The sequence below is a fragment of the Lethenteron reissneri genome, chromosome 40 (genome assembly GCF_015708825.2).
Source record: "Lethenteron reissneri isolate LAM-NWPU_2019-01 chromosome 40, ASM1570882v1, whole genome shotgun sequence".
Lineage (NCBI taxonomy): Eukaryota > Metazoa > Chordata > Hyperoartia > Petromyzontiformes > Petromyzontidae > Lethenteron > Lethenteron reissneri.
This window is the reverse complement of record NC_083818.1, coordinates 12,239,578-12,256,887: the sequence shown is the minus strand read 5'-3', so window position 1 is coordinate 12,256,887 and position 17,310 is coordinate 12,239,578. Positions and strand designations below refer to the sequence as shown.

At 52.6% G+C, this 17,310-nt stretch overlaps 2 protein-coding genes across 2 annotated transcripts; both read left to right on the top strand.

The window, feature by feature from the left end:
• Positions 1–1,350: 1,350 nt before the first annotated feature.
• On the top strand, positions 1,351–12,157 carry LOC133352372 (matrix metalloproteinase-9-like). The gene is made up of 11 exons (XM_061567967.1): positions 1,351–1,458; positions 1,859–1,922; positions 3,990–4,148; positions 5,517–5,690; positions 5,777–5,965; positions 6,434–6,607; positions 7,213–7,371; positions 10,130–10,147; positions 10,306–10,350; positions 11,633–12,002; positions 12,154–12,157. Exons 1-11 carry the CDS (start codon positions 1,378–1,380, stop codon positions 12,155–12,157), a joined length of 1,437 nt encoding a protein of 478 aa, XP_061423951.1. The 5' UTR covers positions 1,351–1,377.
• On the top strand, positions 12,156–17,010 carry LOC133352412 (cuticlin-6-like). The gene is made up of 6 exons (XM_061568034.1): positions 12,156–12,379; positions 13,086–13,402; positions 13,960–14,188; positions 14,439–14,495; positions 15,419–15,476; positions 15,964–17,010. Exons 1-6 carry the CDS (start codon positions 12,169–12,171, stop codon positions 15,998–16,000), a joined length of 909 nt encoding a protein of 302 aa, XP_061424018.1. The 5' UTR covers positions 12,156–12,168; the 3' UTR covers positions 16,001–17,010.
• The last annotated feature ends 300 nt before the right edge of the window (positions 17,011–17,310 follow it).

Sequence of the window (17,310 nt, the reverse complement as noted above, 5' to 3'; positions counted from 1 at the left end):
ACACGGCATGGGGAGACCTTCATCCAGAAGATTGACAAATTACAATAAATAATCATTGTCATCCGGCTTGCAAGCACGTTAAAATTCATGAACTTCACCTAACAGCACCTGGCGCAACAACTAGAACATTAATTGCCGCGAGGCATGGAGGCCCTGGGAAATTAATAATCTGCACCCACAAGCGTTATATTTTGTCTGGCAATCACATTTGGCAGAAAATATCAACATAGGCGATTACATCAATGTAATTTCTGCCTCAACTGAACAATTCAAGTCAATGGAAGATCTTGTGGAGGGTTAAAAAAACACGGTTAAATCACAAGTTAATCATCTCGACTCACAACGCGCCACGTGGTATTCGCTTCCTTCTCAAAAGGGGAAAGAACGACTCGGGGAATCGAGGAGGAACCACAGACCAGTGGCAAAGGCGATGAGCCAGTGCTACACTGTACCAACAATTGCCCTGGCTCTGTAGTCCTCTTATATATTAATATGAGTGTTAATACACGTGGGAGGAAAACCCGGAGCACGTGGAGAAAACCCGAGGAGGGCAGCGCTATCTCGTCACTCTATCCAATACAAACTGAACAGGTTGGGTTCACACTTGCTGTACCGAATTCTCCTGGCGAGCCAGGGTACGTCAACCTCCTCGACGTCCACGGGAAGAGTTTCACAACATGTGTGTAGTGATCCACCAACTCTCGCTGCTACCACAACGGTGTTGGATTACAGGGCACCTGCAGCATCGTCACCACCACCCGGCAAGGGCCGGTCCCGATATCACTTACCACCGATGTTGGGCCATGTCCAGGAAAGAATAAGCACTGCGCCACTGCTCTAACCTGACGATTGTGTCCCGTGGGAGTGAAGCCACCGCACTCCGTGATTGTTAAGCGGAGCTCTGCCTGCACTGGCAGGACCACGTGTGGAGCACGTGGACCTCGCTCTGCTCTGGAGCGTGAACTTTCCAAGCTCTCAAAGCAGCTGATTGGTGTCGTGACATGGCAGTGGTTTTTCTTTTACTGGGATTCACCCCAAATCGGACTCATTCAAGAAACAGACACTCACTGGGCTCTGGGCTCGTGCTCATGAGCGAAATTACCTCCTGGGAATCGACACGAGGAGGAGGGCAGCCTTATTTACATCTTGTCGCTGGGGCGACCATAAAACCATCAGCACACATCACTATTCCGTCAGCGGTTTTGCGCGTCTGTCCATAATAATGACCAGTTTGCTACATGCACACGCACGCACACACTTGTGTGAGCACGTGCGTGCGAGCGTGTGTGTGTGCGAGCGTGTGTATATATAACGCAGTGTGTCAAGTGTAGAGAGTTGAGGACGGGCACCTTGACGCAGCAGAGTTGTGCAGTGGCGATGTCGCTGTGGCTGCTGCTCGTGTGGGTGGCTGGGGTGGTGGTGAACACGCGTCTGGGATCTGCTAGCCCCTTCAGAGAGGTACGCGGGTACACAAGCACACGGGTGTACACGGGTACAACAGGTACAATGGTACATCAGGTGGACAGGTACAACAGGTACCCATGCACGTGATGCACCTGGTTAGCGCGCTGTGCTAAGAACCCAGTAACCCGAATTCGATTCCCGCTCACAGCCAACACCAGTGATAATCACCTGAACTGGTCTTGGGCCTCCCCTATGTCGACTCAGCCTCAAATTAGAACTCTGTGCGTTGTAAACATCGCCACTGGGGAGATAAAGGCGGTTGGGCGTGGTGCTGGTTACCTTTGTATATCGTGCCGGCTTTGAGACGTGCTTGCTAACAGCACTTGCCCCAAAAGTTGTTTAAGGTTATAGGGGGGAGGGGGGATCTTTGTCTTGTGTGTGTGTGCCTTAACAGGAGAATGAGGTCGAGCTGCGAGAAGGTGGTCAATTGTCCCACGTGCTGTCGAAACGACACAGAAGTAAGCCACTCCTGGAGGTCGGGCGTCTTCCTAAACCATTTATGCCGGTTGGGATATTTCCTGTACGGGTCTCAAGTTTAATCATCAGCATTATCCTCACGTGCACGCTGACGCTGCCTTTGTGGTTCATGACTCAAGTACTCATTCTAACTGCTCCCAATGGACTAAAATTGATGCCGTTTCACCCATATCGTTTTTCATCGAACCGCTTCTGCATACCACACGTGACCACTGCCTGCTTAATCAGATTCCCTTTCTCTCCACAACACCCCTTCGCTGTGGCCCGTGTGGATTCCGTTTCTTGTTTTAGTTTTTGCCTCCCAAGCCCTGCTGAGTTCTCGTGAGTGAATGCATTCGTGGCTGTACATTCACTCACTGGCTCGTGCGTTACACATCGCCTACCATCCCCGTCCTGGAAATGAAAACCTCATGACCAACATAGGACGTTAACATGTAGGCTTTTGCGACAAATATCCTTAATAGAGGTTTTTTGGGTTAAATCGCGTAAATATAAATGTGTCGTTAAACCCGCCACCACCCGACACAGCCAATTACTAACGTTTTTACGGCAGTGTCGGCACATTTATATGTATGTAGTGCTCGACTCGACACGACAACTTCTTGCTTTCCTCTCTCACTTTATTTCGCTAATACCGATCAACGATCCTCCAGCCAACACCAATCAACATCCCTCCAGCGCTCTCTCCTCCGTCGACTCTCCTCTCCACTCTCTCCGTCACAGTTCAGCCGCTCTTTATCGGCTCCCCCGTCACACTCAGCCGTATCTCTTTCGGCTTCTCCGCCACACTCCAGCCGCTTTCTGCTGGCTTCCCCATTGCTACCTTATACCTCTCCACTGCTACCCTATACTTCTCCACTGCTACCCTATACTTCTCCACAGCTTCTGGCTTCGCTGCTTCAGCTCCAACATCCTTCTTCTCTTCCCAGGCGCGAACTCTCATCTCCTTCAAAACCCCCTCTCTTTATCCCCAAGCCAATTAATCTCCAATATACCCGCTTGCACCTGCCCCGTTTTCCAGACAACACGGCGCTACTTAGTGACAACATCAACTTCCCGGCCAATCAGTGCCCTGCGTCCTTAATCGCCCCTTACCACCTGTTACTGTCCTCAGATAGCGTGGAACCACATTTGGACAATAACAACTCCCAGCCAATCAGCGTCCTGTATCCTTAATTGCCCCCTACCCGTCTCTGGCCTTCTCCTCACGCCTAACGACAATAACAGCCTCGACCTTGTTTGCTCCCACTGTACTCTGCGCGCGCGTACACCCACTCCCACGTATGGCGCGTATTTCAGGCACTACATTTACAACACATTTATATCTACGCGATCTAACCCAAAAAAAACTATATTATGAACATAGGACTTGTTTGAAAATAACCCATGCTGGCTTCTTGGCCACACGATTAACCTGATAATACGCTCACACAATGTGGCCACTCAATTTTGGTCACCCTCAAGAAAGCGGTACTCTCTGGGCAATCGTCTATCGTGTGCTATCAAAGCTCTTGCCATCTTTCAAGGTCAGTGTGCCATATCTCTTCGGTTTCCTTAACCCTGTCGCCACAAAGAGGCACCGTGCTCCTGAGATCATGTCCTAAGATCTGTTGATCATCCCGAAAGCCAGTCAGTTATATTGTGAGTGTAAGGTAGTGTTCAGGGCGAATGTGGCATTAGCTGGGTGGACATTGTGATTAGAGCACTCAACTTCAGGTTGAAAGTTTAAGTTCTAGTAGAGGGTTAACTCGGCCCATCATCAAGTTGTATTTTGGATATACTGTCCCCCAGCATGGGAATTTTCACCACTGGGTCGGTACAACCACCAGATGTGAGATCCGCCCCACGCTTCGAGCCGCGTTCCTTTCCCGGTAACCTTCCCCCTTGCTGGTGATGGTGACGTGACCAGCTCTTCCCGCCAGGCATCACAACAAGAGGGCCCAACCACTGACTTGCGAGCATGGCCGTTCGACTTCGTCCATGGGCAGCGGCTGCGGCGCTGCTATGCGTGCGTCTCCGCTGACCCCGTCGTGCCCCGGTTCCCGCAGGCGGGGACACGGGCGGGGCACCGTGCGTGTTCCCCTACATTTACGGCGGACGCAACTACGACTCGTGCACGTTGGACGGGCGCAGCGATAACCGCTGGTGGTGCGCCACCACTGCCAACTACAACACCGACGGCTCCTACGGCTACTGCTCCTTCCACGGTAATTGGCGTGCCAGGCGGGGTTTGTTCCAACCGGGTCTTATCCGGGCAGGAAACAAATATATTTCTGGACCCACCACCACACCACATCCAGTGTACATCTCGCTGTTAACTGTGGCGACTAATCACGTGCCACCCTAACTGCGGTCTACAAGTGACCCGGGCAATGTTGGGCAACGACGTGACCAATTCTCCTCCAGCATGGCTGCGTACACCGTGGCGGTGTTTATGTTTTAGCAAACGTGCCGGGAGCATAGGCCTGATGGCCTACACAAGTAGCCGGCTTGTTAAGTTAATTTTAATACAGGTAGGAACAATGTTCCACACTGCCCACCAGGGATTATTTGTTTGTCTGTCTGTCTGTCGTGCATAAATAAATATATAATATTAACAGCTCTTTGATTGGTGGAGACCTACTGCCGGGTACGGAGAGGGGAGGTGCCTCAGGGAGGAGGGTCAGGGGAGGGGCCTGAGGGGGGGGGGGTCAGAGGAGGGGCCTAAGGGAGGGGGGGGGGGTCAGGGGAGGGGCCTAAGGATATGGGGGGGTGGTCAGGGGAGGGGCCTAAGGATATGGGGGGGGGGTCAGGGGAGGGGCCTAAGGATATGGTGGGTGGTCAGGGGAGGAGCCTAAGGGAGAGGGGTCAGCGGAGGGGCCTGAGGGAGGGGGGGTCAGGGGAGGGGCCTAAGGGAGGGGGGGTAAGGGGAGGGGCCTAAGCAAGGGGGAGGGGCCGATAGTTAAGGGGGCTGGCTCCCTGGCTGGCTGCCTGGCTACCTCAAGTCAAGTTATATTTTATACAGGTAGGAACAACAGGTTCCACACTGCCCACCAGGGATTATGTGTCTGTCGTGCATATTTGTCTGTCGTGCACGAATGCGCTGTCCAACCAAGTTCCTACCTGCCCACTCCGAAGGAACGTGTTTTGATTTGGATTTAAGTTTGCTTAACACCATTAGTTATATTTTAGAAGTGACACCACGTGATGGTCTTAAAGAGACGGCCTCTGTGTAACCCGAACCTCACTGATCTAACCAATCTCGCCGACCTTGGGAAACCTGACGATTCTCATCCCTCTCCCGTGCCTCGGGTTTGAGGGAGATGCTGACAGTCATCGGCCGATACACGGTGCGGGGGGGGGGGAAGACAGCGCTTGTCACTTTGGAGCCAGGGCCACTCGCCTGTTTGCATCTCCAACTGCGCAATGCAATGATACCCCCAAGTCTCGGACACCTGCTGCTGTGATGGCACAAAGCCATCATGTGCTGAAGTCAGTTGCCAGCGGCTCGCATTTGGAGTCCCTTCACTCAAACTCCGTTGTTGGTGACCAGTGAATCCATTGCATTCATTGGTTAATATTCGATCATTCAACAGCTCTGCCAACAACCCTGGGGAACGACGGAGGAACGGCGTGCGTGTTCCCGTTCATCTACAATGGAAAAACGTACAAAACGTGCACGCTGGACGGGCGAACTGATGGGCGCTGGTGGTGCGCCCACACCGGCAACTACGACACCGACAGAAAATACGGCTTCTGCACAACAGCTGGTAACGCACGCCGGGGCGGCGCCCACTCACACTTCGCCTCCGGGGCGGCACCCACTCACACTTTGCCTCCCCTGGGGTTGATGCAGGCATCGTTGGCTTGAGCAGTTCGGAATCACGGGCAACGGGGCCGACCCCGCTGTGCGTCTTCCCCTTCGTGTACGCGAAGCTGAGCTACAATGGGTGCACACAGGCCGGCCGCGACGACGGCCGCTGGTGGTGCTCCACCACCGCCAACTACGACGACGACCGGAGATGGGCCTACTGCTCCAACAAAGGTAATCACGCGGTGCTCGCAAGCGCAGACCTCTCCTCCAGCCGTGGTAGAGCGGTCCCTTCCTGCTGCAGCGATGTCGCAAACGGAGCGTGGTTTACAGGGGAGTGGTGGCGCAGTGTTTTGCATGCTCTTCTACGAACCCGGCTTCCGGAGTTCGATTCCCGCTCACGGCCAACACCAGTGACGATTATCTGAACCGGTCCTGGAGCTACCCTGGGTTGACTCAGCAAGAGTACCTGATGCGGTGTTTAAACATCGGCCGAGCATGGTGCCGGCCACCCACCCCTTTGCACCTACGAAGGCCATGCCGGCCTTCGTAGCTGCTCGCTAACAGCACTTGCCCCAAAAGTATTTTTTGTAATTTAAAACCGATTCTAGTTTACTCAAATCCATGTAACCAATTCAAATAGAATCTTAACACCTGGCCGCGCCTACTGCTGCACGTCCCCGGCGCGTTTGTCTCCCCCAGCCATGATGACGTCGGGCGGCAACGGGGGCAGCGCCAACTGCATGTTCCCATTCCTCTACGGCGACAAGCCGGTGTACGAGTGCACGCTGATGGGGCGCACCGACGCGCATCTCTGGTGCGCCACGACGGCAAACTACAACACCGACAAGAAATACGGATTCTGCGGCCGCGCGGGTAACACGGCGGACGCGGCAGATGCGCGGGAGTAGCACGGTAACCGTAGGGACGCGGTAAACCGAAGCGATGACTGTAGTACCGCACTAACTGTAGTAATGCAGTTACCATAGTAATGCAGTCATGATAGTAACAAAGGAACCAAATTAAAACACAGTAACTATAGTTATGCAGCAACCAGTGACGCAGTAACCATAGTAACTCATTAGCTAGATTAACACAATAACCACATTATCTTAATGCAATAACCATGGTAACACAATACCATAGTGACACAACTACCAATGTATTTCATAAAACACAGCTCCACACAAACTGCGTCTCTTCTGCCATCTGGATGCTCGCAGGGCACCCCGCTATTAGTAACAGAATCTCTATTTGTCCTGGATAAATCCTATGAGCTATGCAGTTCTTTTTTCACAATGTCCAGGAGGGACGAGTCATAAAGTTACAACAACAAGAGTGTTGTTAGAGTACACGGGGCTGAGCGGGGATGTCGGCATCCGTGCATCTGTGCGTGACTGTCCTTACACACTCCTGTGTGCGCGCGGGTCCCCACCTGCACCGCCCCCCCGCGACGAACCCTCTCCCGCCACCGTCGCCAGGCGGCTACTCGGAGGAGCCGTCATGCATCTTCCCGTTCGTCTACAAGGGGCAGAGTTACAGCGGCTGCACTCAGGACGGCCGCACCGACGGCAAGTGGTGGTGCTCCACCACCGCCAACTACGACAGCGACAAGAAGTGGATCGTCTGCCCCGTCGCGGGTAACGCTCACGCTCCGTCTCACGCGCTCCGTCTCACGCGCTCCGTCTCACGCGCTCCGTCTCACGCGCTCCGTCTCACGCGCTCCGTCTCACGCGCTCCGTCTCACGCGCTCCGTCTCACGCGCTCCGTCTCACGCGCTCCGTCTCACGCGCACCGTCTCACGCGCTCCGTCTCACGCGCACCGTCTCACGCGCACCGTACCGCCCGCGGGCACCGATCGCAGCGGGACAGGATCACGCGGCCAAACGAGTTCCTGTGCCCCTCGTGCGTGGTACACGGTAGTGGGGATGCAGGGGGAACCCGTACGGCGTCATCATCAGTCCCCTGTGGGGGTCATGGGGTCACCTGTGAATGCTTTGGAAATGTACTTACCCCACCTGTTGAGGACTTTTGCGATCTGTGCAACATCTGCTGCCGAGCTCCCTGTCCAAGACGCTCGGTTCACACCCGGCCCCTCCTTGGCCTTCCTCTCTTCCTCATCCCTTTTCACGTTCAAAGTTTATTTTGTTTATCAGGGCGAGAACTCAAGAGGCTAATTGTGAAGAGGGACCTGGGTCACCAAAATGACAAAAGCAATAACATACAAACGATGAAGAAAACTAAATATTCAAAAAACACATGACATAAGAAATTAGATAGTGCACAAACATTAATGAATACAGTACTGGATTAAATAAAATTAGCTGTCGTTTCCGTTAAACTGGACCCTGCAGGGCACTGGCGGAACCAGTGGGGGGGCTGAGGTGGCACGTGCCCCCCCCAATGATCCGATCGAAATCCCTAATTTCGATCGGATCATTGGGGTTTATTAGTAATAAATCGGCATTTTTCGACCGCCACTGTGTAGCATATTATGATGTCCCAGGGACTCTTATGAGATGATAGGACAATAGTCTGAGTCCATAATTGGCAATAAGTAACGGCAAAGCGGTGACTCACAGAATTGTGCGCAGTTGCGTATACAGCACACGACTTCCCTGAAGGCATTCAACTTCAGCGAGCGCGATGCTGATCACACAACGCGGTTCGAATTCGACCCTCGATCGATGGCTGCACCATCGCGTCGAATAAAAAGCAAGAGACAAGTCCTTACTTACTAACAACTATCATTTTGCATTGCTGGAAGGGTTGCCCCCCCTACCTAAAAATCCTGGCTCCGCCCATTGCTGCAGAGTGGTGTTGAAAATCCCCCTCTGTTGTTTGAATGACAGGACCAAACCATCGCAGCTTCCTCCTCTTCACAATAATAATTCCAACTTGCAATGCCAAAGGTATTTGCTAACTCTCAACAAGAGACGACGACTCAGAGGCACGAGAAGCCACTGACGAGCAGGGAGGCAGCCACGGTGGCGAGATGTTAATTAGCTCGCATGGTATACCGGAGGAGGTGGGTTCGACCCCAACCCTGACGCCTGTATATTTTTGGAGTTTGCATGTTTTCTCCGCAGTCGTGTGGATTTTTCTCCAAGTCCTCCAGTTTTTCCCTCCACATTTAGAAACATGCGTGTAGAGTAATTGGCTGCTATAAATTTTCACATGACACTTCATTGAGCGAACAATTGTGGCCAGGTCGCTTCTGAAAAGAGTTATATAGCTCAGTGGGCCTTAACTGGAAAATAAAAATAGTTTAGTTGGTAGCAAGCGCTACCAACAATTAATTTTCCAAGCTCTGTGGTCCACTGTACATTAAGATATTTTTCCAGCCATTATCAAGAGTTTATAGATGTGGAATGGAAGCACCCGGAGAAAACCCACACGTGTGAAGGAACAATCGTCTTATCGTGTACAGCAGGGACAGATTATTATGTAAGTCCACATTTTGCTGAATCGCCTTCTTCTGGCACGCCAGGGCACGGCACCTCAACACCCACAGGAAGGGAATTTCACAATCTTTGCCCCGGGGCCTGCTAACCGAGCTACACGAAAGCAGAGTGCTGAATTACAGCTGTGTGCCATCTCTCTTGCCATCACAGTCGCGTGCTCCGATGTTTTAATTCGAGATACACTGTAACCCTTGCATAGCCTCCTTTGTCCACGCACGCGTGGTGGCGAGTTTAGTCTTCTCGAGGGGGCTCCACCACCCTTCCCCGCTGTCCCACTTGGTGTCTTCCACCTCAAGTTCCCCCTGTTGTAAAAGTGTCGATTGTAACCACTCTGCACATAGGTCACCAGAGCCCTCGCCGTGAAATGAAACGTCTCAGTGTCACAGGTGTCCCGGAGCAATCAGTGGAGACATAAGCAGAATCAATTAACAGCAACACAACCTATATTTCTAAATCAGCTCAAGTCTCCCTTACATCACGCAGCTTCTGCGTGGTCATCCCCACTCTGAATCCCTCCCCTCTCCCCGCCCACTGTGAGAACAGACTCCACTTCGTGCAGCAGCAGCAGCATCGAGGCCTTGATGCTGCCTCCCTCCCCATTCTCATCTCTCCTGACCCTACACTCCCGTTCCTCCGCTCTTTCTCCATTTCCTCCTATTCCCCGTTCTCTCTCTTCCCTCTCCCGTACCATTCTCTTCTCCCCTTGCATTACATCCTTGACTCCACTCCCGTTCCCGTGGCAGCCCCGGCTAACAAGTTGCCAGTACTGTACTGTAAAAATTACCGATGTTAAATGAACGAGGAAACCGTTTAGATTACTGAACTACTAAAAACACGGATGTCTATTTAACTGGATGGTTAAATATTTTTGGTTTACTGCATTGCAGAAGTCTGTTTACAAACGTTTTGTGTTATTTTCTTTTTTTCTTCTCAGTGGCAACAGCTGTGCCAAGTGAGTTCCCGCACTGGTGTTTACCGCTCCATAATTACTCGGGATGAATACGTGCTCTCTGGACAATGTTGTATATTTTCACTGTGAGCTTGTGCCTACTTTGTTGAACTGTCTGTGTCTAAGCGCAATGATTCACACGACAGTGTTTATTGTTCCAGCTGTCGCCCCAACCGCCACCGTTCAGCCCAAGGTCGTCGTCCCGGGTGAGTCAGACTCTGCCATTTGCCCAGCTCGAGATCCTCATCATCACCATCCTCACCATCACCATCCTCATCATCGCCATCCTCATCATCGCCATCCTCATCACCATCCTCACCATCACCATCCTCATCATCACCATCCTCATCATCACCATCCTCATCATCGCCATCCTCATCATCGCCATCCTCATCACCATCCTCACCATCACCATCCTCATCATCACCATCCTCATCATCACCATCCTCATCATCGCCATCCTCATCATCGCCATCCTCATCACCATCCTCACCATCACCATTCTCACCATCACCATCCTCATCATCACCATCCTCATCATCACCATCCTCACCATCGCCATCCTCACCATCACCATCCTCATCATCACCATCCTCATCATCACCATCCTCATCATCACCATCCTCATCATCACCATCCTCATCATCACCATCCTCACCATCACCATCCTCACCATCACCATCCTCATCATCGCCATCCTCACCATCGCCATCCTCATCATCACCATCCTCATCATCACCATCCTCATCACCATCCTCACCATCACCATCCTCATCATCACCATCCTCATCATCACCATCCTCATCATCACCATCCTCACCATCACCATCCTCACCATCACCATCCTCACCATCACCATCCTCACCATCACCATCCTCACCATCACCATCCTCATCATCACCATCCTCACCATCACCATCCTCATCATCACCATCCTCATCATCACCATCCTCATCACCATCCTCATCATCACCATCCTCACCATCACCATCCTCACCATCACCATCCTCATCATCACCATCCTCACCATCACCATCCTCACCATCACCATCCTCATCATCACCATCCTCATCATCACCATCCTCATCATCACCATCCTCATCACCATCCTCATCACCATCCTCATCATCACCATCCTCATCATCGACCATCGACTGGAAGGGACGATGGCCGATGGTCGAAATTAACAACGGAGTGCCAAGCAAATGATAACTGATTATTTACCCAGGATGTAGTTTCTTTAGAATCACAATTCACCCCCGACCGTCTACCGTTCTCGTTAACCAAACTGGCATCCGTTTCAAAATCTGTGTTTGTATTTAAACGAACCACAATTTAATGACAGGAGGGGTCGAAACCCAGATTGCTACAATGTAAGAGACGGCGATAACGAGGTCTTTATCCAGCAGTGGATAGATCATGGCCAGTGCTGACGACGGCGGTGCACCGCTGCCCGGGTTGCCTCCGTATCTGCGTCTGGGAGTGCAGCGGCCGCAGGGAACCGCGAGGTGGACTTGGTGTTCGTGGTGGACGGCTCGGCAGGCGTGTCAGCGGCCAACTTCGCGTTGCTGCGCCAGGCGCTCGCGCGCATCGTGGCCGGCATGGACGTGCGCGCCGAGGCCACGCGTGTCGCCGTGGTGACGGTGGGGGGCGCGCCCAGGCTCGGCGTCGGCCTCAACTCTTTTGGCGACAAGGCGCAGCTCGTGGCGGCCATCGAGCGGCTCGGCCACCCGGGTGGCGCTCGCAACCTGGGTCACGCGCTGCAGTTCCTGGTCAGCGACGTCCTGCGTCCGGACAAGGGCTCACGCATCCAGCAGGGAGTCCCTGCAGGTGCGCACGGCGCGCTGCAACCAACCCGGCGAATCGAGTTCAATTCCCGCTCACGGCCGCCGACACCAGTGACCGATTATCTGAAACGGTGCCGTGCCTCCGCTCGGTAAAATTGGCCTCAAACGAGTACCCAGTGCTCACCACTGTGGGGCGGGCGGTGGCTCCGTCCGTGCGTGCAGATGATTTACGTGATCATGGGAGGAAAGTCTGAGGACGACGTGGCCGTGGCGGCGGGGCAGTTGCGCACGATGGGCGTGCGCGTGTCGGCGTTCGGAGCCGGATACCAGGACTCGGCGGCGCTGGGTTCCATCGCCACGTCTGGCTCGCTGGTGCGCAGCTGGAGCAGCTTCCAGGCTCTGCTGTCCGACAGTGCCAGCCTCACCGGCAATGCCATCTACTTATCGGGTGAGTAGCTTCAGGCGCAGCTTCCGTGTCAAGTCAGATGCCACCCTGCCCACCAGCGTGGGAAAGTATGACCAATACCCCCCCCCCCACAAACCCCACGACCCGCATGACACGGGGAGACCGTCATACCGGGGTAGTCACAAAAAGGCCTCTACGTGTGTATTAGTAACGAGCAGCCGAACATTCCATTTATACCATTGCAGCAGTCAACCTAAAAGAAAAGCAGCACCTGCGAAGCAAATGTGGAATTTCCCTCACTGGTTCTGGGCCACTGAGTGCCACCGCAAAAATTGCTCATTTGATCCAGGAGAGACTTATGCATGTTGTATGTTGAACTTATTTTGCACCGTACGTATCCAACCGTGCTAATCGGTTCAGGAGTTGCATCTAAAGTGGCGCAGCTTAAACGCCTCAACTCAAAGCACCTCACATCCTTGTGCGGCACAAGGTGTTGGCACAGCATCGGCCTGCAAGCGGGCATTATTTTAGAATTAGCGGAGATCAGTCCGTCTCCTTTAACCAATTTATAAAATGAATCCACTGAGAGACTGCGTAGGTCGGTCGCGTGCTCCACTTGCCAAGTTCGGCTCAGAGAGGTTCGACCGCCCAGGCCGAGTTGGAAGGACGCACAGTAGCGAATCTTTGCCGGCGCCTCTTTTGAAAGCGCAGTCCGAGACGAGCTCACGCGTGCCGTCGTCCCTTGCAGAGGAGCCGGCGAGCATCGTGTTCGTGGTGGACGCGTCGGGCGCCGTCAAGGCGGACGAGCTGCAGGCCGTGGGCCGCTTCATCGTGAGCATGGCGCACCGCCTGAGCCTGGGCGCGGGGCACGCGCGCCTCGGCGTGGTGCTCTACGGCGCGACGCCCTCCACCCTTGTGGTGCCCGGGGAGCTCAGCTCGGCGCAGCAGCTGGAGGCGAAGCTCGCCGGTGGCTTGCGCCTCGTGGGTGGCGCCACCAACACGGGCGCCGCCCTCGCATTCGCCCTCAACAGCGTCATGACGGCAGAGTCCCCCAAAACACCCAAGGTGCCGCATGCAGTTACAGAATTTTCTGTGTTTTTTTTTTTTAAACATAGTTGCTGAGAGCAGTGCACAAAGGCCAAACGGATCTCGCGACTAGTAGCACTGAGTTGTATGAGATAAGAGTGAATGCTTTGTCAGGGATTTGTAAAACAATTACATGGGAGGGAATTCTCAAGCGGAGCAGTGCGAGGAAAGAAGCAGAGAGGTGAATTGAAAGCGTGAGAGGGGCTACCTGAGTAGTGGGACACTGACCCAATGCGAGGGGCCAGTCGTTGGCGTGGCTGTGGAAAGAGAGGCGGGGCTCACATGCAGAGGGGCTTCCTGCTCTCCCAGGGTCCTGGTTGAGCCTCCTAGATATTTGGTGTCGTCCTTTTAAGTAAATTGTTACATTGCTCGCTCTCGTAAGTTGAACAGGGGGAGCGACGGAGCGCCGACGAGCTTCACTAAAAATCTGTTAGCGCCGAGTTTCATTCACGGCCGTGGCTAACATCAACGGCAAGTGACATCTCAACTTGGCCCACAACAACCCGCTGTAAACGACGGATCCGCTTGTTGCGCAGAGCATCGTGCTGGTGACGTGGGGCCCGTCGAGCGACGACGTCTCCGCGGTGCCGGCGCTGCTGCAGCAGCACGCCGTGAGCATGCTGGCCATCGGCGTGCGCGGCGCCAACCAGGGTCAGCTAGACGTGGTCGCGTCGCGCGGTGGGAAGGCGTTCCAGATTGCCAGCGGATCCCTGCTGCTGCAGCTGCAGGGACAGATTCTCACCAGGACCCTCTATATCACCAGTGGTACCGATCCGGCACACCCGCTTTCTCCGTATAATTCTGACGCTGCGTTTCGGTCCCGTTTTCCCGAGTATTTTTGCGAATGGTCGAAAATTGGTAGCCGATCGAGAAAAATCGGCTGCGCAAGAGAGGGATAATATCACAAAAACAATCTCCGGGAGATATTATAAAGCTGCTTGCCGTACTCATGCCATTTTGTAATATGTATTCTGATGTCCCGTGCCGCGCACCCGATGACGTGTTTGTGCTGCAGACGTGACGATTAATTACATCAACCGTGGCACGATTGAAATGGAGGAATACGAGGAAGGTGAGATGCCCAGAAGCGCCTCCGTGCACTGGAGGTCCCCACTGCGTGCCCTAAGCAGACTTTGTGTTTGGGAGCACCCCTCCCCCCCCCGCCACTTTCAAGAGAAGTAGAGACGTGAAATCTGGGTGGTGGAGAGTGGAAAGTGAGGGGTTCTGGGTAGAGGATGACAGTGAGGGCGGCAACCCGCCACCAATGAGCCTTCTCTGCACACGTTGTGGCCCTGTGGTATTTTGCTAACGTGTCTAATGAGAATTATAATGTAAAAATATACAAGTAACACTTCTCCTACTTGTCCACAAAGCAACATTCTTTATGCATTGATAAGGTCCGTGAATTTCAACTGAAATGTGTGTGATGTGGGAAGCAAGTGTATTTGTGATTTATTAGTTACAATGCATGTGCCTTTTTTTCTCCAATATTCCATCATCGCCATCGAGGCCTTCGTCTGTTGGACAAAGGCCTCGGCATGCCCTCACCATGCCTCGTGTTCCCACGATGCCAAGATCCATCTCGCTCCAACACGCCATCTGACTTTAAACCTCCATGGCCACGGTGGTCATCCTTTTGGGCACATTTCTGCCTTTGGATTCCATCCCATGACCAGTCTCCATCTATCGGCCGTCATCCCTTCTAGCCATGATGGGTCCTTCCCAATCCAGCTTACTTCACACATTACAGTTTCTCTTGTGTGTTCTCAGCTTCATGTGTTCCTCTTTCGGTATGCACACGCATCTCTTCGTGCTGCTTTGCGCACTCAGTTTTTGTTCCAAGTCTATGTTCGTGCTTGTGATGTCCATATGCCATTGGAGGGAATAATAACTCACTGAAAATCTTTCTCTGGTCATCTAGTAGACTGCTTGTCGTTAATCGAGTTCAGCCTTTCACAAAATAAGTTTGTATCACTTGCCACACTTCTCTTACAGGCGCAGTCATCAACTGTGCAGACGTTGATCTGAATGAACTCAAGAACTCTGGATTCAAGTAAGTGTTGCCGAGTGAATGTTGAACCTGGCCACTGAGAGTTCATGAGGGCCAGAAATTCACGAAGTCGAATGTTCCCTTTAACCGAGGTCCTCCACCTTGCACTCACATTACCTGTCGAAGTCACAATTTTCACTCTCTTCTTGACGTGAGACATTTTCACAATTCGAGGTTGCGCTTAAAGTTACAGTTGGATTGTCTATCTATATGCACAGTTTTATTTCGACTGGCGTCACATAAACTAAAATAAGTAATTCTCAGAGCTGTAATTTATACAATTTATTCAATTAAGCGTGCAACTAAATTTAATGCGACGATTTTACTGCGCAGTCACTGGCGACCACCATCAAGCCCTCTACTGCTTGGAAATCCGGTTTTTTCGCAGGCGTCCAAAACCTGGATTCAAACCCAGCTTCTCAGCGACGCCAGCTGGGCGCTCTTGCCTCTAAAGTTGCACCGTTAACATTCAACATCTCGCCCCCTGCAGCGTGGCCTGCCAGAAGAACACAGAAGTTTGGAAATGAGTCTGAGGGGGTCTATCCGTCGCTGCCGCACGCTCGAGGCTCGGCTCACGAGCAGCCCGGAGAGCCTCACCCCCCCCCCCCTCGTGCCGTGATCTTTCCTCGACGATGAGACAACCCCATGAGCCTCCAGCCTCGCCGGCGGCTGACGTGCAGACGCACGGCACGCGGTGCGAGAGCCGCCACGGCCTCCAAAGGGCCACGGTCTTCAAGCAGCTCAAAGAACCTAATGGTGTGACATTTTTAGGTATAACGTCTTAATAATACAGTGCATGTTTGGGATCCACTCGTATTTTTTTTTATAGCTACTGAATAGAGGGAAGCGTTTCAAACGGACGGGCAATGTATAGCTATGGCACAATGCGAAGGTGCATGCATGAGAACTTTGTGTTCGGAGCAGTATTTCAGTGGCGGTTTCGATGGAGTTTACTCACCTGGTGGTACAATAAATGGTTTGCAGGGGACCGGTATTTGTTAGGGTTTTTTTCTGCCAGATATGAGACTATATAAAACATAGATGTTTGGTTGATTTACTTTGTGGGGCCTCACCGTGCTTCCGAGTCATCGGCTTCTGCAGCTTTGATTATTTCGGGTCGGTTGTTTTATTTGACTGGCCTCAGCCTGTAAGGATCATGATAATTACGCTTGCATCTTCATCATGGAAATGGGAGTATTTGTAAGCACTACACAAGGCAAGGGCATCTTCATCATGGAAATGGGAGTACTTGTAAGCACTACACAAGGCAAGGTTTGTGCAATTACTTCTCCTCAAGAGTGGGAGTAGACAAGCTGCCCCGGCACATCAGAAATAAGAAGTCGTGTGGTTTCCTACGTCTTCCAACACTGGGTGTGCCACACTCGGTGTGCGATGTGTGTGGATGCTGTGACATGTTGTCACGAATGCAATGTGTTATCAGGGTTGCACTTTTGCGGAGGGAGATAAACATTACGAAATGTACTTGGTAATTTCCTCATTGTATCTGAATTTAGGCCGTTTATTTTAATAAAAGTTATATGGGAACTCCACAGGATGGTTAACAATGCCAGTCCTTGCTAGAAACGTATCCTACTCCACGTAAGCCACCTTGCCCTAGCTCTTTCCCCTTCCATTAGCTCGTGCCCTCCTACCCAGCTCACACCTCAATACTTGCCATGGCGGAGGAGGTGGAGGTCTCCCCTTGTACTCCACCACGTCCACCCACACGGTCCCTCCGGCGCTAACCCCGGATGGAATACGGAGACCAAGCTTGATTAACACAAACACACCGCAACTAAAATTTGTCAAGCGACAGGAGGGAATTCTTAGTCCTAAA